This window comes from Symsagittifera roscoffensis, chromosome 8, assembly GCF_963678635.1.
Source record: "Symsagittifera roscoffensis chromosome 8, txSymRosc1.1, whole genome shotgun sequence".
Taxonomy (NCBI): Eukaryota; Metazoa; Xenacoelomorpha; order Acoela; family Convolutidae; genus Symsagittifera; species Symsagittifera roscoffensis.
The window spans coordinates 16937103-16964925 of NC_087069.1; the positions used below are offsets into that span (position 1 = coordinate 16937103).

Consider the following 27823-nt stretch of genomic DNA (forward strand, 5'->3'; position numbering starts at 1 on the left):
AAAATATATTTTTTAAACGTCTTAACTTGCAGAAAAAATCGCTCGTGAGAGTTTTTCTTTTTCTTCTGAGCTAAAACCATTGATAGCGTCAAGTGTTACTGAAAATGGCCAGTGAAAAAAAGTAAATCAAAAATGGCCAGTGAAAAGGTCGAACTTTGTCTGGAAGAAAAAGTCAACTGAGCACAATTATTCCGCCACTTTCTTTGAACGTCTGGACAAAAATCATAATATTGTGACCAATAAAAAGACATAATTAGATATTTTGAGAAGCTTCATTTACGCCAGTTTTGGCGTCTCAAGTTTTGTTTACTTGTCGATGGCAGGTTCTTTAAAAGTAAGTAGATTCTTTATTAGCTAACAAAACATTTTGCAAGAATTGGTCGTAGATCAATTATTTTCTGGGTTTTGAGCATGGAAAATACTGTGAGCTCATGGAGGGACTGTGAGTTCGAATAGAATGTTATGAGGATATAAGAAAAAATTATGGAAACTAAAAAATATGACTTAATCGAAAGAGTAATTAAACGTTATAAACAGCAACTAACTAAACGGCGAACTAAATCAGTTTAGAACATAATTGTGGATTGAACCCATTAAAAATTGATTTTATGTGGCTAGAAAAACCACAAAAATAGAAAACTCATAGAAAACTTTCTCGATTTTAAATATCGATTTCAACCGATTAACAAGGATCATTTTGACAAAAAAATGTTTTAAAAATTATTCCGTTTATGATAGACTAAAATCACTTTTTTTATGTAATTTTGTAGAAACAGAATAAAAATTTACCATTTAATTGATTAAAATCCATGGGCCGAGTGTGCGGGTGAGAACGTGAAATTTATCTGGAGTATGAAAAACACCTTGAGACAGGTGCGGATGTAGGACTCTTCCCAAAGAATGGGGCTTTTAAGTAAAATTTTTGAGAGGCTTTTAAGAAAAATTTTAGGTCCAGTCAGGTAAAAATGGATGTCCTAAAAACGTACCAAAGGAGGACCGTTTGGGTTGTCAAGGGGGCGATTCTTTGAATAAAGGTGAAACGCCCCTCAAAAATCCGCTACTGCCTGAGTAGAAAGCTTTCGTCACTTTCTTTGTAAATGCTTCGAGTCTTCAATATCAAAAACATTGGGGTTCAAAGGTAATAATCTATTCTGATCTTACAGCAACTTTTTTTCTTCTCTTTTTTGTGAAAATTTTTTCTTGAGAATAGCACATAAACAATAGCCAACACTTTAGAGCTACGTTTTTCGTGATGAAATCACATGTTTACGAAAGACATATTTTACACTTCGTGCGCTATTTAAAACACCCACTGTTGCTATGGCCATAGTCATGCCGTTTTAATTTTGTATATAAAATACATAATATGTATTCATAAATAGTACGCTATTTTTTTTACAGCAGATAGTTTCATGTAGTCAATCTAAACTTCATTACTTTTCTTGTGCTTCTAAAACACATTGGTAGAATCTGATTTGCAAAAATAGTAAATCATTAACAAAAAGCACGTGAAGCTAATGATAAATTTATGCAATATAATCTATCACCGCTTATTTGTTCCGGTAACAGAAAAATTACTGCTCAGCGCTGAATTCAAATCAACACACCTTGTGTCTCTAATTTAATCTGTTCATGTAATATTCTGATCGTTTCGACTGAGTTTGCCAACTTTTGTTTCCTGGTGTGGGTCAAAATCTCAGAAACATGAGCAAAGTCAACAGGCCTGATTGTAGTATATGCCTCGAACCGCTAGAAAACCCGAAAAGTCTCTATTGTGGACACTCATATTGTTCAACACCGAGGACGTGTTTAAAACAAGTGCTGTCTAACACACCTAGACGCTGTGCTAGGTGCAGAAAGCCGATAGACGAAACCATACGCAACGAAGCTGACCTATCGGTGAATTTCGACTTGGAGTCTGCTTTTGAGGTAAGACATTTATACAGTTTTCGCCATTCCTGCAAAATATCCAAAAAATCGCGGCATTTTCGCAGATCCCCCCCCCCCCCCCCCAAAAAAAAAAACATTTAGGTGACTTCAGAAAACAGAGGGGAAAAAAGTGCAGTTTTGTGGTTGTTTTTGAGATCATGTTTAGGCCTTATGGTGTTGGACCAGCAAATATGTTGATTCAAACAGCAGCACAGAAAAACACAGATAAACTGTTCTTTTTGCTTTTTTCATCTCTAAAGAGTTTCGCGAAAAGAATTTCGATAGTAAGTTATCTTTCCAAATGTCTATTGGATCCTTTTTATGCCCAGTTTCAGGCAAGATTTGAGCTGGATTTTAGACAGATACTCCAAGCATAAAATAGAGGTGTTCGGGCGTTTTTTAGCCATTTTTGCCATTTTAGCTCGAAACGCTTTTTCTGTTTAACCTTTTGAGTGTTTTTGGGCGTTTTTTTTATATCCAATGGGCTGTTTCTCAAATATATAAACCGATTAAATCTTGTGTCAAACGCTGATTATAATATGACAAAAAGCTTTAAAATCTGGCTTGAAACTGAGCGTTCAATGATTCAAACAGAAATTAGGAAAAAGAAATTCGGTCAAATTGTTTCTCACAAAACTGTAAGCAGCTGCAAATTGCAAAAATAGTAGAAAAAAAACTGAGGTTTTTGTGATGCGCAGAGAACCTGTCAAATATCATCCAGCCTGTTTCAAACGAGTGTGTTTCTTTAATTGCCACTATTTGCAATCAGGGTTTTTTTGCACTTGTTACCACTAATTCAGCCAAAAACGGCTAGGATGCGGAAAAGTTCTGACCTCTAGCTGAGAAACTCAATAATTTTGTTAGCCATAATTATTACGGCTTCTCACTCAAAGTTGTCACGGCGTCAACGGACTTTACAACCATTTTTTTAAATATTTCAGATGATAATACAAAAACGGAGGAAAAAATCGTATTTTCAAGAAGTTTGTTCTTTCGAGAAAAATTAACGGAGCATTCTGATAAAACATTATAAGGAACTTAATTTAAGTCAACTCATAATTGCTTTTCCTTACCAATCCAACTTGAATTAAAACGTGATAAAGTATTACATTTATAAAGTAATTAAATTTAAAAAATGAATCTTCAAATGAGAAATGTCAAAATTATTCGAATTTCCAAATGTTCATTTCAAATCTGCTATTTCCTAATTCAGTTTGTTCTTGTTTTCTGGAGACACTTTTTACCAATGTTTTTCGTTAGTTTTTTCTGTTGGTGGTATTCTCTAATGGGTTTGTTGTTTTTGCCAATTTTCGCTGTTACTTTTTGTTGCCCAAAGATAGGTTTGCAAACACAACATTTCATTTTCCACTGCATAGAGATAGTTTCTTTTGCAATCAAAGTGTAAAATATCTGGTGTGAAAAAAGGTGTGATAAGTAAGCTCATTGTAATGCGCTCTGTCGGTGTACGACTTGTACTCGGGATGTACATGCAATTTTACGAATTTCTTTCTAAACTTCTTCTCCAGGAAAGTATTTAGGACGCATAATTCAGTGTCCCATGATTCTCATGGAAGAATTGACACAACTAGTTTTTTCTGTTTTGGGCATTGAGTCAGTAAAGATCTTTAAATTACGGGAAACTTCGCCGGCTCGTTTTGCATTAACTTTTACATTGAAGGGTCCAAAGTAGTCCACTCCGGTGTTCTTAAATGGTCTACTGAAGTCCATGCTACTTTCGGGTAGATCCGCCATCATAGGGTGCTCATTGTTCTGAGCAGTTCTTCGACCAGAAACACAAATCGCTTTTTCTGTTCTTAGCAGGTTTCTTAACCAATTCAGTAGTTTTCGTCAAACATGTTTCTGAATTGTTTAATTACCACGGAATGTTTTTCAAAGTGTTCGTTTCTCAGCAGAATCCCTGTGACATGATGCTTGTGATCCAATATTATTTGAAGCTTTTGTGCGAATGTCAAATTTTTTTGATTTCACTAGCCCGCATCTTGGTCGTAGTAGTCGATGAACATTTAGGAATGGGTTCAATTTTTGAAGATGAGTTTGTTGAAAGTCTCTTGTTGAACTGATCTGAAGATTGTTTTGTTGCTTTCATCTTTTCTTCAGCTGTGATGCTCAAATTCTTCGTTTTGTCTTTTTTTTGCCCTTTTGCAATAAGCAATTGTACTTTCAAATCTTTTGAAATTGCTAAAGCTATTTGAGACGACCAAAGGTTCATTGATTGTAACTTTGTTCTACGTTTTTTTGACGACTTCTTCTAAATTGCACATCAGTAGTATAGTAAAAGCGGCTAGGAAAATGACCAGTTTTAACCACCCCTATTTTTCGTTGTGCCGTTGCACTGACCACTTTTAACCCCCAAAGGGGTTGAAACTCCTATTTTTTCGGGCACACACATTTTAGGTGGTTAAATTTGCTAATTTTTTAGCCACTTTATGGAAACTGGAATAGAATAAAGTTTTGCATGTTTTCCCTTCCAAAATTTGGGGGTATTGGCTTGTTTACATGTAAAACGACATTATATATCTAGTATATGCAACCAATTGAACCTAATGCAACCAAACTATATGTTGTATAGGAAAGCACAAGATTTTGGCAGCGTAGGTTAATTGATGGCTGGGGTGAACGATTTCCTTCAAAAAAGCATGTTTTATTGCTGAATCACGAAGAAAAGAAAATTCGTCACTTCTTTGTAGGCAAAATAAAATAATCAACTTGACCGAAATGAAAATTATTTTAAGCCAAATGAAGATGAAACACAAAGAAAAATTACGAAACACTGAAAACTCTAAAATAAAGAAATTTGAAACTTTCGAGATTTCCATTTTCCGTATCTACAGTAGACTGAAAAAACGTCTAAAATATATAACAAAAGCTTTGATTTTATAGAAAGGTTGAAAGAGCTAATAAGTTGAAGTGGCTAAAGATCTTGAAAAATGAGAACACTGATAACAGCCAAAAAGGCCCATTAATTTTGCTGCAGCTATTTCTAAGACTTGCATTTACCACTTTTTCATAATAAAAAGGAAACAATTTTTGAGGCTTCTAGATAACGTTAAATACTTTATATTAACTTTATTGTGCTAACAGAGTTTTTGAAAACATCAAAACGGACCTAAATAATGGGGGACAACAGATATTTTTGTGTCAATCTATACCACAAAACAGAGTGACCATCGAATAAAGCAGTTGTAAACTTATATCCTGTTATTTCAAATCTGTTATTTCTTAGTTTAGCTTGTTCTTGTTTTCTGCAACTTCTCTGGAGATACTTTTTACAAATGTTTCCTGTTTTTTTTTCTGTTGGTGGTATTCTCTAATGGGTTTGTTGATTTTGCCAAGTTTCGCTGTCACTTTTTGTTGCCCAAAGATAGGTTTGCAATCACAACAATTCATTTTGCTCTGCATAGAGATAGTTTCTTTTGCAATCAAATTTTAAAATACCTGCTCAATTAGTAACTCAAATTAGAAATGCTAGCAATTTACAATCTAATCAATTGGTTGGGTAATTGCCTAAGGGTAAACAGAATAAAGGTTTTGACTTTCAAATAGGAAACTAAAAAGAAAACATGAACCAAATCATTGGGTAATGCAATCGCTAATAGAGGCGTTTATAGTCGGCCCTATTTTGGCATCATTATGAATTATTAGAATATTTGAAAAATGAAATAATTATTCACCACAAAATTCGTGCCGAAAACAATGAAATGTTTAAATCTTTAATCTTAAATGTCACCGGATGAAAATATCAGCAAGGTATTGAAAGAAGTAATGATATTTTTCTAGTAAGATTTTCAAAATTGTGTGATAAGTAAGCTCATTGTAACACTTTCTGTTTAAGTACGACTTGTACTCGGGATGTACGTGCAATTTCACGAATTTCTTTCTTTATGGAATCGGGAATGTAATTAAGTTTTGGTTGGTCCTTGTTTTCCCTTCTAAAGTTTGGGGAGTTTCAACCACCCCTATTTTTCGTTGTGCCGTTGCATTGACCACTTTTAACCCCCAAAGGGGTTGAAACTCCTATTTTTTCGGGCACACACGTTTTAAGTGGTTAAATTTGCTAATTTTCTAGCCACTTTATGGAAACGGGAATAGAATAAAGTTTTGCATGTTTTCCCTTCCAAAATTTGGGGGTATTGGCTTGTTTACATGTAAAAAAACATTATATACCTATTATATGCAACCAATTGAACCTAATGCAACCAAACTATATCGCGCATAGGAAAGCACAAGATTTTGGCAGCGTAGCTTAACTGTTTGCTGCGATGAACGATTTCCTTCAAAAACGCATGCTTTATGCTGAATCTCGAAGAAAGGAAAATTCGTCAAGTGCGGCGGCCGCCACTTCTACTTAGGCAAATTTTAATGGTCAGTTTGACCGAAATATTAATGAAAAATTACTTTAATCAACATGAAGATAAAAAACAAAAAAAAACTACGAAACACTGAAAACTCTAAAATAATGAAATTGGCTTGAAAGTTTCGTAATTTCCATTTTCCGTGTCTACAGGAGACCGAAAAAACGTCTAAAATCTATAACAAAATCTTTGATTACACAGAAAGGTTGAAAGAGCTAATAAGTTGAAGTGGCTTAAGATCTTGAAAAACGAAAACACAGAACGGACCTAAATACTGCGGGAAAACAGATATTTGTGTGACCATCGAATAAAGCAGTTGAAAATTTAATTGCGACTTTTAAGAAAAGCAGTTATTCAAATTAGAGTAAATTCAATCGGGAAACACTGAACACAAACTGAGACAAGTTATGGATACAATTTCAAAACGTGATATGAATTCGGGGTTATGTTTTGAGTATCCGTTTTGTTTTTGCTTTTCCACCAAAAAATATGCAATTAAATCACTTTTAACTTGATATTTGATAACTTGATCTGGTCAATTATTCTCAGTATCTTGTAAATTGTAAATAAATTTAAATTAGTTTTAGCTACAGCTTTCTTTTCAAAAATTTGAAGAGCTGTCAGTTATTATCAATGATTAAGCCTCTGTTCAACAAATTAAATTTTGTGTATTTTAGTATAAATCTGATCTTTTGAATGTTTCCATGATTACGCTATTGCCTCTAAAAATACGGTGGCTTTTATAGCAAAATATTTGATTACTTATCTACAACTAATTGTGTTATTAGGAGGTCAGCCTTTCTTTCAATATATGTTTGAGGTGATCCAAGCTTTCACATTCACGTTTTGATCACTAGCTGGATCAAAAAAGTTAGCATCATGATAATTCTTCTCATTTTGGCATCGATGTTTGTCTTCTCCATTAACAAGACTTGTCTTCGAAAAACCGTTAGTTGTTTGAACTTGTAAGATAAAAAGTCCAGCTTTATAATCAATACTCTATCTGAATCTTCGAATTCCGTCAGGATGATAGCTGTTTCACAAAAAACAATGATTTCACACCAAATTGGCTACAGCAGTTTCCGAAATGTTGTAATTGCCAATTTGTATTTTCAATGCATTTCGATAAACGTCAATTACGTTGTGTTGTTTTAAGCTAGAACGACTAACAAAGACATGTTTAGTTTGCTAATATAAAAATTGTTATACGGTTTTACTTTGAGGAATTAAGATTTGGAGCCTCAATGAAGAAAGACCTGCTATTTATTTCACAGACAAAAGGCGTAAGAATTTTGAGCTATTTCATAAAAGTTCTATTGACTGGATAAATCTTGAATTTGAAAAAGTGGTAATGACTGTTTATTAGATTACACAGTTGCTTAACTTCTGTGGGCATATAAATTTGATTGAATATTATGATTTTTCAAACAAAAACCACTGAAAATTTGTGATTTCTAAAGGTTGATCAATCATCCCCCAAATATATAGTACCTGTCAATTAAACATTGCTCGCTTAAGGTCTTCAGCTCTACCAGCCGCATGTCATTTTCTACCATTCTTCTATCGATCGTGTTCGTCTGCACGGTCCATGATTTTCTTCAATAAACTGTAATTTTTTTCTAATAATTTGGTTATCGCAGTTTTTATCTCTATGAGCAACAGTTCATCAAACACTTTGGACTTCATGCTCTCTCCAATTTGACTTGTTGTTTGCTGCTTCGATCGACAAATTTTTGTAAAAATTTTGGAAACTGATCTTTTCCGTTACAATTTTAAAACATTTTTCATAATCATCGACAGCAGATAAATTGAAAATAAAACCAATGCTGCATATGTCATTTTTTCAAGATGATTTGTTCATAATAAAGATACCTGGAAGATCAAGTATTTCGGGGAAAATTTTTAAAAGAAGTTTATCGAATTGATTTTCAAATAAGGAAAATGAAAATTTTTTTTTATAGTATGTGGTTGAATATTCTAGAATATTCGGGAAACTTCAGAAGAAAGATAAGAAAGACTTGAATTGAGTTACATATATACTTTTATATAAAAAAATAAAAGAGGATTACAACTATACTCAAACATACATACACCCACGAAACATATAAAGCTGCATACTTTTATAAACATACAAACATAAAAACATTTTCATAAGTTGCAAACTTAAAAGAGTACTTACAGTTTATAGTCAAGCGTTTTTTTTACATACATAATTTTATTCTTAAACATTTAATTTTTTACATGAGGTTGTTCATACAGACTTACATAAAAAACAATTACATACACACTTACTGAATACAAATATATTTACATGTATGCATAAGCACAAACTTACATGAACACATACAAACATACATGCCTATATAGATACGTACATACGTAGTTAAATATATATATATATATATATATATATATATATATGCAAATATATAGTTACTTTGAGATATTCATACAAACATACATACAAAATTACAAACTGATATGAAAAAAGACTTCCATACATACAAACATTCAAAAATCAAGTCTTATTTAAAAGCATGAATACAAAAAAAAACATAGTTTTATACTTAGGAAGAATGCAAACAAACTATCATAGATACAAAAGTTTTAAAAACTTGCTTACATACTTTTAAACCTGCAGTCAACGATACGAAAAGTTTTGCTTACACACATGCAAAGATTGTTCTTAATTATTCTGCTGACCTTTAAAAAACAACCACATGTAAACACACAAACCAACTTAATTTCACTTCACAGTTTCAAAACAATTGTATACACTCATTCAGACAAAAAGAATCACCCATTACAGACTGTCATTCAAACGTCTTTACATACAATCTTAAAAACGCGCCTTTCATACTTATATAGGAATATGCATAAGTACTTGCCTACAAACAGACATGGATCGTACTTTACAAGCATGCAACTACTCATGTGTATACACTTTCCGTTTAAACAGAGATAAAACTTCGATAATAAAATTGTACAATTTACAAACAAGCTAACTTTTAAGTGCTTTTAAACTGAAAAACATACATGATACAAACTAATAGCTTGTATTCATTCACTCAGTCACACGGACATGCAGTCAAGAGTGCTTACTAAAAAACGCGCAATTATACATAACTTCTAAAAACTCAAATGAATACACTCAAATAGTTTGTACATACATGAATAATTACATTTATACATGCAAAAAATTGTACACTTTTACATAGATACATATGGTTTACCAATATCTGCGCGTACATATATACTACGCATATAGTATCTTGTCAAAATTTCATGAAAAACAAGAAACATTAGTGAAAATCAAGTTGGATTGTAGTTATTCTTCTAGTTACAATTGTTTTGGTTTTACAAGCACACAAGGAGAAAAAACTGTCCTCATACATACAACCATGTCAACTTGCTTACATACACTCTTACATATTTCATGGCACTTTTTTTATAGATAAATACAATTTTTCATACAAAAAGTTTATCATTACGTTTTACGTATGGATATATTCAAATAAAGTCAATACTACATACCCAATTTTAACAATGCATACGTCACAAGCATATATTTGCAAAGAAATGCCAGCTTTCAGCCAAGTCATCTTTACGATTTAGCATTTTTTTCATCTTTGAAAGAATCAAAAATGGTGATAAACATTTTGTAATAAGTCTGTTGTTCTCCCAAACTAATTTTCCAACGGTATCAAACTTCAAATCAAAATTGACCAGTGAGTCATGAGAAACATTTTTAGTGGTCAGAAGAAAAAACCAAGGCCTACTAAATTGCACAGGACGGTAAAATTTTAAAATAAATTATTGAAAGTTTTTTGTTGGACAGTCAGAATAGAGTCCATCGACATATCAAAAAATTGCTGTCAAGTGTTTATTTGGTTTTGTAAAGAAGTTTTAAGACAGTGAAAGTTTTGTTTCAAAACAAAATTTTTAGCCATTGTTTTCAGATTTGTAATTTAAAAACAAATCTTTTTTTAAAAACTTTCTTTTTTTATTCATTTGTTGGTTCTGTAGTTCGATATATCTTGAGTTGATTATTAGGCTGTATGTTTAACCGTGGACCAAGTTACATTGACTAGTTTTGCTCAATATGTTGTAGTTTTGCTAAACCATCAAAAGTTTTGTTGTTGGAAATAATATATTTACTTCTGAAAACGCTATTAAACACAAGTTCAACTGTTCTTTTTTTCATCTTTTTCCCCGTATTTGTGCAATATCGATTGTTTGAGCTATATTATCCTAGAAAATATTCTTTTAACGATGATAAAACCAACGGTAAAAGGTAAGTTTTAAAGAAAACAAAAGCTGTTCTAAGCTGATGTAAAATGTTTTGTGACGTTCAACTTATTTTTTCAGAAACAAAGAAAACATTAATTTTTAAACTTGAAAAAAACTTAAATTTTCGTGTTTAAACTTAAATTAAAACTTGAATAAAGATAACCTAAATGGATATTCTGTAATTTAGAATTTGAAAAAGCAGATTCTGTAATTATCTTTATTTGAGTTTAATTGATGTCTAATAAGGAAGGAAAATACCAGTGGGCAGTCTTGTCAAAAATAGTACATTCTTGAGCGGAATCATTTAAAAGTTCCATTTACATCTTTTTTAAAAATTTTGAGGCCTGGGAGAGCAAACATTGAATTGAAACGGGTAAAATTATGACTCAAAAGATGAAAATACACACCTGCAGAGGCGTTGTTATTGCGCTAAAAACAGAACAAGTCTCATCAAGAATTGGAAATGAAATAGCTGATAAATGCTTTTTTTTGTATAATCAAGACCACATCTTTTCTAACTTTTGAAAATAATATTATCGACTTCTTTCTGTTCTTCAGATTGAACAGTTTTGGACAAGTGATAAAACACAGCGTAGTTTTGGACTCACATTCTTATCTTGTATTCAGCGGCTAGTCTAAAATGAACACATAAGTTTCTACAAGTTCGATTGAGATTTTTGATTGGGTATAGATGTCAGTCCATAACCAGAAAGATTTTCAAAAAGAAACCCTTTAAATTTCAACTTGATTTACTTTTACTGGAATTTGTGTCTCTGCTGGGAAATTTAATCAATTAGGCTACGCTGTGTACGATCCATCACTGACTGACAAGCGAATGGTTCGAAAATACTGGAATTTTTGTGTATATGTCCGTGTTTAGTTTTTAAGCGTGTTAATAGGTACTTGTATTTGTTAATTTATATGTATATATATTCAGAGGTCTAACAATAGCTAAAAATAAAGCCACAAATCAAACTCAATGCATCTTTAGTTCCTGATTAGTCATGAACTTCTAGAACAATCTTAATAGGTGTGGTATCTGTCCTATGTTCAACCAGATACTACAAAGTAATACAATTATGTGTAAATTGTTTGCATTGCATGCTCGATTTTTACATACTTTACGGTTTGTTGTATTGCAAATCCTAGTCAGAAAAGATGTACAAGCATGTTGTTCCAAAAAGTTTTGGAATCAATTTAGGATAAATAATTCTAATTGGAAATAAATTTCGATGTCAAAATCAATACAATTTCTTCTTTCTACTTCTCCTCATCATTCTAGATTATTTCAACACATGTTAAATGGGTAAAGATTATCAATCGGGTTGTATGTAGATAGGCATTGTAATCAATTTTTATTTGTAAACGCAAGCACGACTAATGTCTACTTTGTATGTTTGTGGTTATAAACATTTATATATAATTATCCATATGTATGTGTAAATTGTTGGGATGATAGTTAAGCCATACCGACTACACCATTGAGAGACGTTGCTCGTCACTACACTCCTCAGGAACGCCTTCGAAAGAAAAACAGCAGCTTAATGTGTGCATTTTGGGCAAAACGTGCAATCATCTGATTTATCAAAGATCAACAAAAGTGAGGAAAACTGAAAAAAAATTAAAAGTTGCTACATAAGGGCATGTATATAAGTTCTAGCCTTGTTTAACAGATAACCTTTAAGCAAAGTTGATATTGAGAACAACAGTAAGACCAACTTGTTACAAGATTATCATTCAGGTTGAAACGTATAAAGGGTTTCTTTTTGGAAATCTTTCTGGTTGTGGACTGACATGTATACCCAATCATATATCTCAATCGAACATGTGGAAATTTATGTGTTCAATTTAGATTAGCCGCTGAATACAAGATATGAATGTGAGTCCAAAACTACGCTGTGTTTTATCAATTGTCCAAAACTGTTCAATATGAAGAACAGAAAGAGAGTCGATAAGATTATTAACAAAAGTTAGAAAAGATGAGGTCTTGATTATACAAAAAAAGCATTTATCAGCTATTTCATTTCCAATTCATGATAAGACTTGTTCTGTTTTTAGCGCAAAAACAACGCCCCTGCAGGTGCGTGTTTTCATCATTTGATTCATAATTTTACCCGTTTCAATTCAATGTTTGCTCACCCTAACGGCAAAATTTCTTTAAAAACTTATAGTCGAACTTTTAAATGATTCCGCTCAAAAATGTACTATTTTTGACCAGACTGCTTACGAATATTTTCCTTCCTTATTAGACAACAGTTAAATTCAAGTAATGATGATTGGATCACTCAGAATATCTATAAATTACAGAATATCTATTTAGGTTATCTTATTCCATTTAAATCTTTTAAAAATTTGGTTCAGATGAGTTTTTCATCGTCGGAGTTTTTTTATCGATTCAAAGGAAATAGCCAAAGTTATGCTAATCAAAGATCTAGACTTACTCATTTCCTTATGAGTGCATTCTCTCTTTCGTAGAATCATTTTAGATCTTCCCAGGAAGTCGAGAGGCCCAAGTCGACCTGGAAATGGAGCCGCCAGCTTCACCTTGTTACTCGCCTTGCAGAAATCAGTCTAACAGTGAGCCCTTCGTTCAGTCGGCGAACAACCGATATTAGCCAAAATTACCCTAAAATATTAGCCAGTTGCTCGCAAAAACAAAAAAAGGATCGGAACGCATCAATCTCTGTTTGTTATACGTGGCGTCAATATTTCAGTCTGTTTTGTGTTTTGTGCTGCTTTGTTCAATTAGTCAAGTTGAATTCAGGAAAGCTTAGCTGTTTGTTTTGTAATCTCATTTAAATAAAACAAAAAAAAAGTTTTTTTTTCTCTTTAATCTTTAAAATTATAAAAACTTTGTGTTTCATTTAGATTCATAACTGAAAAAGGGTCGTTCTAGAAAACTCAAAATCTCAAAAAAAGATTGGGTTGTTTTTTTGCACAAATTTAAAGCTTTTTGAATGTTTTTTTTTATGACTGAAAGTATGAGTTGAACATCACAAAGTATTGAACATCAGCTTAGAACTGCTTTTGTTTTCTTTAAAGTACACATTTACCGTTAGTTTTATCATTTTTAAAACAATATTTTCTAGGATAAAATAGCGCAAACAATCGATTTTGCATAAATACGGGGGAAAAGATGAAAAAAGAACAGTTGAACTTGTGTTTAATAGCGTTTTCAGAACTAAATATATTTTTTCAAACAACAAAACTTTTGATGGTTTAGCGAAAAAACAACATAATGAGCAACACTAGTCAATGTAACTTGATCTACGTACGGTTAAACCTACAGCCTAATAGTCAACTCAAGATATATCGAACTACAGAACCAAGAAATGAATCAAAAAACAAAGTTTTTAAGAAAAGATTACAAATCTCAAAACAAGGGCTAAAAATTTTGTTTCGAACCAAAACTTCCACTGTCTTAAAGTTTCTGTACAAAATACTTAAGTAAATACTTGAGAGCAGTTTTTGAGATATCAAAGGACTCTAATCGGACCGTCCAACAAAAAATTTTCAACATCTTTTTTTCAATTTTTCCTGTCCTTTGCAAGTTAGTAAGCCTTGGTTTTTTCTTCTGACCATTGAAAATGTTTCTCATGATTCACTTGCCAATAACGAATTAAAGTTTATTACCGTTGGAAAATTAGTTTGGGAGATCAACAGACATATTACAAAATTGTTTATCAGCATAGTGTAGATGTACGCAAAAATGCTTTGCGTATGTATGTATTTGTAAACTGTATGTATCTATGTAAGGGTGTACAACTTTTTGCATGTATGAAGGTAACTCATCATGTATGTACATACTATTTGTGTGTATTCATTTCAGTTATTTATATTTGTGTGTTTTCTTGTAAGTAAGAACTCTTAACTGCAGGTCCACATGATTGAGTTAATGTATACAAGCAGTTATTTTGTATCATTGTATGTTTTTCAAATTAAAAGCATTTAAAAGTTTGAATAGAAAGCTCTAGTTAAAACCAACTTGAACTTAACTACAAGATACTGAGAACAATTGACCAGATTGTAGTATCAAATTAAAAGTTATTTGATTGCCTTTTTTTAAGGAAAGGCAAAAAAATGGATGCTCAAATTATGACCCCGAATTCATATCAAGTTTTGAGTTTGTATCCATAACTTGTCTTAGTTTTTGTTCCGTCTTTCCCGATTCAATTTGCTCTAATTTGAATAACTGCTTTCCTTAAAAGTCGCAAATAACTTCTCAACTGCTTTATTCGATGTTCACTCTGTTTTGTCGTATATATTGGCACACAAATATCTGTTTTCCCTCAGTTTTTAGGTCCGTTTGGATGATTTTTTTCAAAAATACTGTTAGCACAATAAAGATAATAGGAAGTACTAAACGTTTTCTAGAAACCTCAAAAATTGTTTCCTTTTTTATTAAAAAAGTGGTAAATGCAAGTCTTAGAAATGGCTGCAGCAAAATTAATGGGCACTTTTGGCTTTCATCAGTGTTCTTCTTTTTCAAGATCTTTAGCTACTTCAACTTATTAGCTGTTTCAACCTTTCTAAGAAATCAAAACTTTTGTCATAGATTTTAGACGTTTTTTCAGTCTCCTGTAGACACGGAAAAACAAAAATATCAAAATTTTTAAGACAATTTCATTTTTTTAGAGTTTTCAGTGTTTCGTAATTTTTTTCTTTGTTTTTTATCTTCATTTGGCTTAAAGCCGTTTTTCATTTTTTTTATGGTCAAATTGATTGTTTTTTCGCCTAAATAGAAATGGCAGCCGCCGCACTTGACGAATTTTCCTTACTTCGAGATTCAGCAATAAAACATGTATTTTTGAAGGAAAACGTTCAACGCAGCCAACAGTTAAGCTACGCTGCCAAAAACTTGTGCTTTCCTATATACCATATAGTTTAGTTGCATTAAGTTCAATTAGTTGCATATAATAGCTATACAATGTCGTTTTACATGTAAACAAGCCAAAACTCCAAATTTTAGAAGGGAAAACATTCACCAACCAAAACTTATTTCCATTCCCGTTTCCATAAAGTGGCTAGAAAAAAACCAATTTTGACCCCCTTAAAACATGTGTGCCCGAAAAACTACGAGCTTTAACTCCTTTGGGGGTTGAAAATGGTCAGTGAAACGGCACACCGAAAAAAAAGAGGGGGTTAAAATGTCATTTTCCTAGCCAATTTTACTATACTACTAACATTCTTGATCTTAAGTTTTGATCCCAGTCGGCCAATGTACCCAAGTGCTATCGATATTTGATTTTTTTTCAGACCCATGTTCCTAGATCTACTGAATTCATGTCTCCTCTAACATGTCTCCATTAATTGTCAGTTGTGGTGTCTAAGATCTCAGTGATCCTATGTGCCACAGAAACTGGTACCTTTTTGAAAGAAAACCCAGCCAAAACTGTACTAGAGTCCTGCCACATGTATACTTCGTTTACTATGGTTTGGTGCGATTCGAGTATGTTGTCTTTGATTCTGGTAGTGATTACTGCTGCTTACTACTCCAGCCTTGGTATGCTCAATTGCTTCTTTGGTGCCACTTTTATTTTGCCAACAACAAAATATAAACTTTTATTTTCATCTGCACTTGACGCACAGAAGTATGCAACCATGCATAAGCCTTCAAGTGACGCGTCTGCAAAAACATACAGGTGAATTTGTGTAGTGCGAAAATAAAGTTGTTGCTAGGGATTTCAGTATCTTTGATATGTACGAGTTCTATTCTCCATGACTCAAATTCTTCTGCATTATCTTCAGATATTATCCTATCGCAATCGACTCCATCCTGTTTCCATAATTTTTCATGCAACCAAAACACAATCTAGTTTTCTTCAGAACTGCATATTTTCATCTCACATTTATCATTTAAAGACTGGAGAGTTCCACAATTAATGGATTCCTTTGTTACAGCAGAAACAAGGATCTGCGTTTTTATTCAGATGTCTCTTTTCTTCTGTTGTATAGGTTCTGGCTTTTTTGGAAATGCCTGGATTGTTTTGTTTCCAGGATCCAGTTGCACCTCTGGAATCATGGCATTTTTTTTGCACTTAACTGATTGTGCAATAAAGCCACATCAGTCAACCATTCACTTATTTCAGCAACCTTTAGTTCTGAGTCTCTTTTCATTATTAAATAAAGCCCATTTTTCTTTGAATTTGAGAGAGAGCTTAGCGAGTATCATGTTGATGTTTGCAGCTGCTTTCACTTCTCTATAGTATCCAAAAATTTTATGTTAGTGTCAGTTTGTTGGTGTGTCCCTTCATATCTTAGGTTCAATTTTTCCTTTTCTAAGGCTAAAGTTCTTCTAGCTTTCACACCTGTGCTGGTTTGTGGACGATTGTCCGCTGCCTCTGAACGATTTTTGTCGATTGGTTTTGGTATCCTGTGCTTAATGTTGACTTCGTTCTGGGACCATTTCTGCAAGTCGTGCATCATCTCCGCCGGGATTGGAGGTTGGATTACGTTTTTCCAACTTAAATTGTTAATAGAGCTGTTAGTGATTGTTAGTGATATGGTATACTTGCTCTTCGGCCCATTTTTGCTTCGTTTTAATGATTTCCGCAACGCATGATGCAGTTTTGAACGGAGAATTGTTTGGATCAAATTTCATTACTCCGAGTCGCCTTTTGAGGGTTTGTATTAGTCGCTTCACAACGCCTATTGATCTATGATCATCCTACGGAGGGAAAAAGAGTTTAATGCTGTTAGATTTGCAAAACATTTGAAATTTTTTAGCACGAAATGTTTTTGCTTGATCACATCTTAATCTGCGCGGAACCCCGTTGTTTGGAATGTACCGTTGCATAAGATTTAATGCTAGATCTGCCGTGGTGTTAGATACTACCTTAGCCGTTGAGATTTTCGACCACTTATCTACCGCGACTAATATATATGCATCTTTGTTTAGTTCATCCAGAATTGGTCCTGCGAAATCTAATTGGACTTCTTTGTTAGGTTCAACTACCGGTTTCCTTTGGAATGTATGTTGTTTTTCAATTATTGGTTTTAAGTTTTTACCTTGTTGGGTACATCGTCGACATCCTTGGGTTATGTGCACTATAGATCTATATATAGATGGGAACCAGATCTTCCGACAAAGTTCCAGCAGGGCCGCTGACCCAGGATGAGCAAGGTGCAAACTGTCCGGTTGTGTTTGTCCTAGCTGTTTGGTAGGACTATTTTTTCGTCGATTAGAAGGAAGTCGTCCTTTACATGCAAGCGGTTCAAGATTTTGTGCCAACTTTGGCCAAAAGACATCTCCAGCGCTTCATAGTCCCGTTTTCTTACAAAGTTGACTAAAGGCCTTAGGTTTTTGTTTTTTCGGGTTGCCGCGGCAATGAAGTTGACTCTCAGTACTTTTTGCAGATTCTTCCTGTAAAAAAGGGCAGATTTTTGCCAATAAGGGCGTGTCCTCCTCTGCCTCAGTGTTCGTTTGTTTGTCGATCGTTGCCACTATTTCTTTCACTATAATTTAATGGCTGGCCTCTAGTTGTAGTCCTGTCAATGTAGGTGGTTCAACGTTGGGGTGTGTTTCTTCCTGTGTTATGATGTTATGATGTCAGGATCCACGCGGCTGACACACTATTCGTATGTCTCGCCCGTTGCTATTGAGAGATCCGTTTGGGTGGTGGCGCTTGTTGCTTGTGGGTCCGTTTGTGTTGATGTCGTTGATGTTACTTTCATTGTTGGTTCTGTTTTCCTACTAGAGTTTGCTAGTTCCGAGAATACAATTATCGGGATGACTGATGGTTTTTGCTTGATGTTGTCTCGTGCGTCCATGACGATGGCTGATTTTTGTGTCGTGTCCACTGTTTTCCTGTTTGGTGGTTTTTTGTGCCAGCGGTGGTCAGACAGACTTTTCTCCCGATCTGATTCTCTGTGCAATTTTTCTGCATTTAAGGGTTCTCCGGTTTGTTCTTTTGGAATGAAGACTCCCTTGAAATCTTTCATGTTTTGTCTTCGCATCTTTGTTTGCTCTGGTTTTTTAGAGATGTATTTGTATCGTGATGACTTTGCGTTGTTTGTTTTTATTTTAAAATGATTTGCAGGTTGAGATATGAGCGAATGATTCAAATCGTAGTTTTGCCGTCGTGTTAGATACTACCTTGGCGGTTGAGATTTTTGACCACTTATCTACCGCGACTAATATATATGCATCTTTGCTTAGTTCATCCAGAATTGGTCCTGCAATTATTGATTCTCCGTCTTGTTCTTCTGGAATGAAGACTCCCTCGCAATCCTTCATGTTTTGTCTCCCTAGTTTTTTGGAGATGTATTTGTATCGAGATGAATTTGTGTTGTTTGTTTTTATTTTAAACTGTTTTGCAGACTGCGATATGAGCGAATGATTCAAATCGTAGTTTTGATCAAATTCGAGTGTTTGGCCTCTCATGAAACGAATGAAATGTTTGGAATTCAATTGGCTGTTAGATTGCCCTTCTATTGTTCTTTCATTTTTCGCGCATTTTTTGCTCAGCCCATAGGGCGCTAGCTTCCTATTGGCTAACTCGTTGAGATTTAAGTTGTCAACCATTTCAAGTCGATTAACAAATCAGTTGATTGACGCTACCACAATAAATTCCTCCTTGTACTCACTAGGGGGTATTGATATTCCAACCGACTTTCTAGATATATAGTCAATTAAGCCCATTTTTTTCCAGCTAAGTGTTTTATGTTAAATTTGAAGGGGATTAGCCAACAAATCCATCTTATGAGTCTACTTGGACTTGTCTAAGATCGCTCGCTGGCGTTTAAAACACTGGTCAAAGCTTGATGATCGTTATTGACCGTAAAAGTTTTTCCCGTATAAGTAGTATTTGAAGTGTTCTATAGCCCAAACGACCCCCAAGAGCCCTAAGTCATTTACTGAGTTTTTTTCTTCAAACAAATTTTGAAATCTAGACGGGTAAGCGATAGCTACCCACCCTTTTTCTGTATTTTGTTCCAATACTGCACCTAAGCCATATGTAGAGGCTTCACATACCACACGTGTTTTAAGGTTATGATCAAAATGTACATTTTGAGTAATTTCAGCGACTAACTTTTTGATTTTTTGGAATGCGGATTCATGCTCAGCCGACCAGTTTAGTGATTTGTGTTTGTCTGTATTTCTAAGTAATGGACGTAACACTGTAGCAGCATGTGCGAGATGTGGGATGAACCTTGTAGGGTGATGTATTGAACCCATGAAATTTTTTAGCTGTTTGTATGTTTTAGGTGGTGAGAGCATTTCAATGGCGTCTGAATTCCTTGTTAGCGCGTAGTGCCCCCGCAGTCTATTGGGACCCCAAGCCATTCATATTCTTTCCATGCGAACTTATATTTATCTAACGATAGTGCAAGATTTTCCTCGCCTGGTCTTCGTACTACTATTTCTAGTGTAATTTTATGTGCTTCTATTGGACCCTCTGTAATGATTAGTGTATCACCTAGATAAGCGTATGTGATTTTGCAATTTGTTAACGTCAGATCGATTGCTGTTTTGTAATTCGGCAAGTATATCCGCAAGGCCGTAGAATCCTCTTTGAAATTGATATTTCCCCGTGGTGTTGCCTCCGATGAGGCTAAAGTTACCTTTTCTCTCGTTTTTTTATCCAGTGCGTTTTGGGAATACGCATAGCGTAAATTCATTGAAGTGAATAGAGTTTGTTGGTTTTTGTCGGATTTGATCGTTTGTGCAAATTTGTCCAATAATAAACTGATATTTGGCATTTGGTGTTTGTTTTTGCAAATAATTTTATTAATTTTCATCGAATCTAACGCCAGATTTACTGTTTCATTTTTTCCTACTGTTTTTACGATCGGGCTGATGAATTTGTCGAGTTTTATATTATGTTTTTGATCTATCAAACTGTTTAGTTCATTTTTGACCCTTTCTTGCAGGTGAATCGGGAAGCGTCGACCCTTCTCTGGGATCGGAGTGATATCCGGGAGAAATTGCGTCTTCATTATGTGTTTTTTTTGCTTTTCTAATTCTAACAAATATTTGGGCGAAGTTTTCCCCGACCCAGTGTTTTTTTTCTGTATTTGATTTATCCTCTTCGTTTTTGTTCAAGATTTGTTGGTTTTGTGGTTCTTCTTGAACTAGTTTCATTCCAATTTTTGGTAGTAGGTTGCGACCCAGAAAGTTAGTTTTTTTGGTCGTCCACCACAATGAATGGGGATGATATCCACAACGCATGATGCAATTTTGAACGGAGAATTGTTTGGATCAATTTTCATTACTCTGAGTCGCCTTTTGAGGGTTTGTATTAGTCGCTCCACAACGCCTATTGATCTCTGATCATCCACTGGAGCGAACAAGAATTTAATGCTGTTAGATTTGCAAAAAATTTGCAATTTTTTAGCACGATATGATTGTGCTTGATCACATCTTAATCTGCGCAGAACCCCATTGTTTGAAATGTACCGTTGCATAAATTTTATTGCTAGATCTGCTGTCGTGTTAGATACTACCTTGGCGGTTGAGATTTTTGACCACTTATCTACCGCGACTAATATATATGCATCTTTGCTTAGTTCATCCAGAATTGTTCCTGAATTTATTGAGTCTCCGTCTTGTTCTTCTGGAATGAAGACTCCCTCGCAATCCTTCATGTTTTGTCTCCCTAGTTTTTTGGAGATGTATTTGTATCGCGATAAATTTGTGTTGTTTGTTTTTATTTTAAACTGATTTGCAGACTGCGTTATGAGCGAATGATTCAAATCATAGTTTTGATCAAGTTTGGGTGTTTGACCTCTCATGAAAACAATGAAATGTTTGGAATTCAATTGGCTTTTAGATTGCCCTTCTTTTGTTCTTTCATTTTTCGCGCATTTTTTGCTCAGCCCGTAGGGCGCTAGCTTCCTATTGGCTAATTCGTTCAGAATTAAGTTGTCAATCATTTCAAGACAATTAACAAATGAGTTGATTGACGCCACCACAACAAATTCCTCATTGTACTCACTAGGGGCTATTGATATTCCACCCGACTTTCTAGATATATAGGCAATTAAGACCATTTTACTTCCAGCTAAGTGTTTGATGTTCAATTTGAAGGGGATTAGCCAATAAATTCATCTTGTGAGTCCTCTTGGACTTGTCTCAGATCGCTCGCTGGCGTTCAATACACTGATCCAAACTTGGTGATCGTTAATGACCGTAAAACTTTTCTCGTATAAGTAGTATTTGAAGTGTTCTATAGCCCAAACGACCGCCAAGAGCTCTAACTCATATACTGAGTTTTTTTCTTCAAGCGAATTTTGAAATCTTGACGGGTAAGCGATAGCTACCCACCCTTTTTCTGTATTTTTTTTCCAATACTGCACCTAAGCCATATGTAGAGGCTTCACATACCACACGTGTTTTAAGGTTATGATCAAAATGTACATTTTGAGTAATTTCAGCGACTAACTTTTTGATTTTTTGGAATGCGGATTCATGCTCAGCCGACCAGTTTAGTGATTTGTGTTTGTCTGTATTTCTAAGTAATGGACGTAACACTGTAGCAGCATGTGCGAGATGTGGGATGAACCTTGTAGGGTGATGTATTGAACCCATGAAATTTTTTAGCTGTTTGTATGTTTTAGGTGGTGAGAGCATTTCAATGGCGTCTGAATTCCTTGTTAGCGCGTAGTGCCCCCGCAGTCTATTGGGACCCCAAGCCATTCATATTCTTTCCATGCGTACTTATTTTTATCTTACGATATTGCAAGATTTTCCTCGTCTGGTCTTCGAAGTACTATTTCTAGTGTAATTTTATGTGCTTCTATTGGACCCTCTGTAATGATTAGTATATCATCTAGATAAGCGTATGTGTTTTTGCAGTTTGTTAATGTCAGATCGTTTGCTTTTTGCACTTCGGCAAGTATATCCGTAAGGCCGTAGAATCCTGATTGAAATTGTTATGTCCCCGTGGTGTTGCCTCCGATGAGGCTTAAGTTGCATTGTTCTCTCGTCTTTTTGTCCAGTCAATTTTGGGAATAGGCATAGCATAAATCAAATGAAATGAATAAAGTTTGTTTTTTTGTCTGATTTGATTGTTTGTGCGATGTTGTCCAATAATAAGTCGATTTGGCATTTGGTTTCTGATTTTTTAAATAATTTTATCAGTTTTCTTCGAATGTAACTTCAGTTTTACTATTTGATTTTTTTAACTGTTTTTACGATCGGGCTCATGGATTTGTCGAGTTTTGTATTATGTTTTTGATCTATCAATTTGTTTAGTTCGTTTTTGACCCTTTCTTGCAGGTGAATCGGGAAGCGTCGACCCTTCTCTTGGATCGGAGTGATATCCGGGAGAAATTGTGTCTTCATTATGTGGTTTTTTTTTGCATTTCTAGTTCTAACAAATAATTGGGCAAAGTTTTCCTCGACCCAGTGTTTTACTTCTGGATTCGATTTATCCTCTTCGTTATTGTTCAAGATTTGAGTGTTTTGTGGTTCTTCTTGAATTAGTTTTATTCCAATTTTTGATAGCAGGTTGCGGCCCAGAATGTTAGTTTTTTTGGTCGTCCACCACAACAAATGGGGCTGATTGAATTGTCCACCCCCGAACAAGTCTTTTGCCAGAATAAGTCGTCCCTTAGGAACGATGACTTTTCCATTGTAACAAGCTCGATGTCGCGCAGTATCTTCTGGCGGAATGTTTTTGAAAACGAGTGATTTTTAGTTTTGCTATGATCGCCGCGTTGTCGCTTCATTTAGAAATGACATTGGACTACCAGAGTCGGCAATGGAAAGTATAATGCTTGTTTTTCTCTCTAGTTTTACAATATGACCATTTCTATCTTCGTCACTGATTTTATTGGCTTGCTTGATTTCGAATGCATTTTCAATTGCCAACATGGAGAAATTATCTCTTATTAGTTCCTGCCTCTCGTTTTGTGTGGTGATTGCGGCGAATGCGACTGGATCGTTGTCGTCTGTTTCGTGGGTATGGCTCTCGTTATCATTTCTTGATTCTTCCTATTATTTCGGAGGACACTTACTTTATCTGACCGAGAGTCTTTCGCAAAGTGACTTCGTTTTGCGCATTTTATGCAAATCTTGTCTCAGGCTGGGCATGATTGTAGATGATTAGGTCCGAAGAGTTTGCCACGCTTGTAACACAGTCTTTGGTTAGTGTTGTTTTATGGATTTCGATTTTGGTTTCCTCTTGTGTTTTGCCGACCACGTGGATATTTTCCTCTACTGTTATTTGAGAAAATTGTCAAATATCCACCCCGACTGCCTTTAGGTTGAATTTAACCCATTCTTTCTTGTTTTATTGTCGTACGCGAATTTAATCCGAATGGGTTTGACTTCATAGTTTTACTGTGTTTGATGCCTTTTTCGCGTCTAATTGCGTATTCGTAGGCCTCTTGTGGTGTTCTTGTTTCTGCTACTATTTCTTTGGCAATTTTTTTGTTGTTCATGTGTGTGGTGAACATATCACGAGCCCATTCGTCTTCGCTATTTCCACAATCCGCGCGGGAGGCTAGTTCTACCAGATCCGCGTGGAATTGCTAGAGTGTCTTGTTTTTTCTTTGTTTGCGGTAAATAAAATTATATGTGTCGAACGCTATAACCCGTTGTGTAATAAATATGTCATCCAATACTTGTTTCAATTCTCTTGTTGATGTGGCTTGGATGTTTGGCCCAGTCTTTTTCTGTTGGAGTTGTCTTTGACCTTCTGTTCCTAAGCAGAGGAAAAAATAAGTTCTTATTCTAGCGTCCGGTTCGTCCCAGACTACTGAATTACACATTACATTTTTTTCTGTTGCTCTTTTTTTTCTCCATGTATTTCTACTTCTAAAACGGGTTCTGTTGGTAATGTGACTCCTGCTTTTTCACTTAGCAAGTTTTGGATCTCTATTGCGTCCTTTGCGAATACAGCTAGTTCCACAGACCATTTGGTTCATTTCAGTGGAGGCTCTGCTGATGCTTTTTCCCAGAACGGGTTGATTTTGAGTGGATTTTTTGTGAATCCTGCTGACTGCGCCATGTCATACCCGTAGGTCTGCTTAATGTTGTTAATGAATCCGAACGGATTAGTAAACAATAATAATAGTATCTGAGCTCGCAAATATAGACAACTGTTTGATAAAACACTTTATTCAGGTTCTAATCTCTTTCTTTCATTGGCTTCACACTGCCACCGTCCTCAAGGTCAATTGACCGCTTTTAATACAGTAAGCCTATCTCAACGCAGTGAGCTTACTGTTAACAATAAAATGTACATATAATACTTTGCCAATCCGGCCGGATGACAGGGAGGCCCATTTTCTTTGCGCTTCTCATTCGTAGATGATTATCTGTTTCTGGATCTGAATCTTAGTGTGGCTTCAACGCGGTGAGTTGTCTTACTTTTTTCCCTCCACAATTTATTTTACCACAAATCGCCAGCTCCTTGCCGTTTACTGATTTCTAGGACTGAAAAAACTCGATAAAATGCAAAAATAATAAATTAATAACAAGGGCAAATGATGATTGTTGAAACAACACTGAATATGATTTGTACCAAAAAAAATGAAAAAACTTTTAGCATAGATAGATGCTTCACATTTTGAGTCAGCTTTGATTTGAATTTAAATTAAAGCAAAAGCACACGAAGAGGTTTGTATCGTGAACCGATAACACAGACATCTGACTTAAATAGTGTCAACAAAGTGCAAGCTATTTCACGATTTATGGATCGCCCTGAAGCCAGTTTAGGTACTTGACAAAAATGCGGCGTTTAGATCAATATGATTATGTATTGCATGAAATCGATTAAAAATCAAAAAAAATTTCAAATTTTTTTTACAGTTTCAAATGTTTTCATGTTTTTTTCTTCCAAGTGTTTTGTCGATTTTTAGATAAGTCATTTTCAGTTGAAAAAATATTATTTCCCTGAAAATCCCTCACAAAATCACTTTCAGCTTATCCAATTATGCATCAAAAATATATCCATGATTCGATGTAAACAATAAATTTCAAACTATTTTTCTAGGTTGATGATTACTACAAAAATTTGAGGAAAGTTCGAAGTTTAATTCAAAGCACCTTTTTTTCTGCAAGTTGGGCTTAAAAGAGTTATCTTGAAATGAAACTCAACGACATATCAAGATAGCTATATCTCATTTTCTGAATCCAACTAATGAACTATATTTCTTGAACTTCTTTTCACATTTCAGAATAAGGAACTCAAAGACATATATTGAAACTTACTGCCTTCTGAAGGAGTTAAGTGATTTGTTTTGCAAATAGGTGCAAATTATACAAAACTTCAACTTTGAGGTTGCGAGTTTTTTTTTAAATGATCATTATTTGAAAAATAGAGTAATGCAAATAAAGAAACGGTTAGCTAAACCCACAGAAGCTTTCGTTTTTTGTTCAGGATTGGAAATGGACGCCAAGGCTAATGGAGGGGAAGAATGCTTGCTCGATCCACGGAAAACCCCTAAAGTTTTTTTGCAACAACATCGGCTGCTTTAGTGGAATCTGTGAAGACTGTTGGATAATTGACCATGTTCATCATCACGTTGTTCCGTCAAAAATTGTTCTGGGCAAAGATGTTGAAGAACTGGAAAACAATTGGAAAAAGATCGAGGATTATCAAACTACGTGCAGAAAGTTGGTCACCGATTCTGTCAATCTAAGCGAAGATACCCTGTCTATAATGCAGAAAATAGACCAATTAATCTTATCTAAAGGGGATCTTCGAAAATTCCAAAGCGTTGAAGACAACCACTTGTTCAAACAAAAAACTTTGAAAGAGTTGGAAAAGCATGAAGAGCTTGTTGAACGGATTAAACAGAAAACAACCTCTTTAATTGCATCATACAACCAAGTAGAAAACAGTCTCAATGCTGCAAAGGATTGTTTCCGTGAAGGTCCAGCATCCAGTAGTTTTCCCGCAGTTGGAGAAATATATCTGAGAAGAAGTAACTGTAAGCTGAAGGATATCAAAAGAAGAATAGCCAACGGCAAGATTAAAAGATTTGGCCATTATGCATTCTGTCCCAGGAGTCAAAACTTGTTTTTTGCTGACAAGCCTTCATTTTCTTTCACACCTAACAAAATGTTCAGAGTCAGCATTGATTCAATTCAAAAGGAAACAGAGTTTGACATTCCAGGTAATATAATGTTTGATACGGAAAATTTTGACTTCTCGTAAAAATAACAATATGAACATATGATAAGTTATATTGGTTCTTCTGCTTGATTGAAGATGTCATTATTGAAAAAAAATAATCATAGCCTTCACGTTCTTTGAGCTTCATAATGTTTCTGGTTATATGTGGAAGCATTATGATGTGTTTAACTTAATCATGTTTCGTTCTTTTTTATATGTTTTTTTATTGTTGCTTCAGGAGCAGTTTGTGGACTGGCATTGAGTGGAGGTGGCGCTCTGTATGTCCATTATCATAATGATAGTGTGCACAGAATGAGTGTGTTGATAAAGAAAATGGAAGAGTAGTGAGGACTCTGGATACTTCGAAACTAGACACGGATTCTTTTCTGATCATTCACGCTCATGAAAATGTGTTACTGCTGGTAGGAGGGTATTTTGATTCAAACACTTACGAATTTGTGCATGTGTACGAAAATGAAGTGTATAAAAGAACACTTCAGCTTCTCATCAAGATAAATGTCGCTTGCATCTCATCAGCTTTATGCGGACGAGACATTTTATTACTGCTAACAGATGAAAGCACACTGGCAATAGTTGATCTCAACCAGTCTGGATCTAAGGCCCAGTTCAAATCAATCCGGTTGGGTCAAGTAAGGTGTTTTGAACTATTGTGGATAGGGAGAGGAGATGAGCATAGTGGAGAAGGATATCTATTTGCATCTCAACAATTAGCACGTCCATTCAATTCTCATGTGTATGAGTTGAATGTGAAGAGTGTTGTGGATGGTGCTCTACTGACACCACTGCAGATCCCATTCATGAATAGTTACGGCTCTAGAAACATTTTCTTCAAATGCACAATGGGAACAGATGCTATATTATGCAAAGATTTATGCGGCAAAAAGGTGAACGAGGACGAACATTATTGTCCAGCGAGCATTTTGAAACTGGAGAAGATCCTCTGATTGATAAAATTCGGAGCATTTTCATCTTTCGTCAACTGCAATCAATCATACTTGGGCTTCTATGCTTTCCATTGTATAATAAAAAATCTAGTGTATTTACGCTAATCAAAAACCTTATTTTCTATTAACGCCCTAGAATACCTTAAAATTATCATCATTTTTTTAAACAATGAATTGGAATTTTAAGTGAAGTTTAAGA

General features: G+C 34.6%; 1 protein-coding gene across 1 annotated transcript; it reads left to right on the forward strand.

Moving 5' to 3' along the window:
* Window positions 1–1404: 1404 nt before the first annotated feature.
* Window positions 1405–27767, forward strand: LOC134852871 (E3 ubiquitin-protein ligase TRIM65-like). Its single transcript, XM_063868710.1, has 3 exons — window positions 1405–1929; window positions 25922–26660; window positions 26898–27767. Exons 1-3 carry the CDS (start codon window positions 1705–1707, stop codon window positions 27002–27004), a joined length of 1071 nt encoding a protein of 356 aa, XP_063724780.1. The 5' UTR covers window positions 1405–1704; the 3' UTR covers window positions 27005–27767.
* Window positions 27768–27823: the final 56 nt, after the last annotated feature.

Coding starts and splice junctions, on each gene's coding strand:
- LOC134852871 (XM_063868710.1), top strand. CDS start 1,705: ATGAGCAAAGTCAACAGGCCTGATTGTAGTATATGCCTCGAACCGCTA. Junction 1,930..25,921: donor ACTTGGAGTCTGCTTTTGAG/GTAAGACATTTA, acceptor TTTTTTGTTCAG/GATTGGAAATGGACGCCAAG. Junction 26,661..26,897: donor AACAGAGTTTGACATTCCAG/GTAATATAATGT, acceptor TTGTTGCTTCAG/GAGCAGTTTGTGGACTGGCA.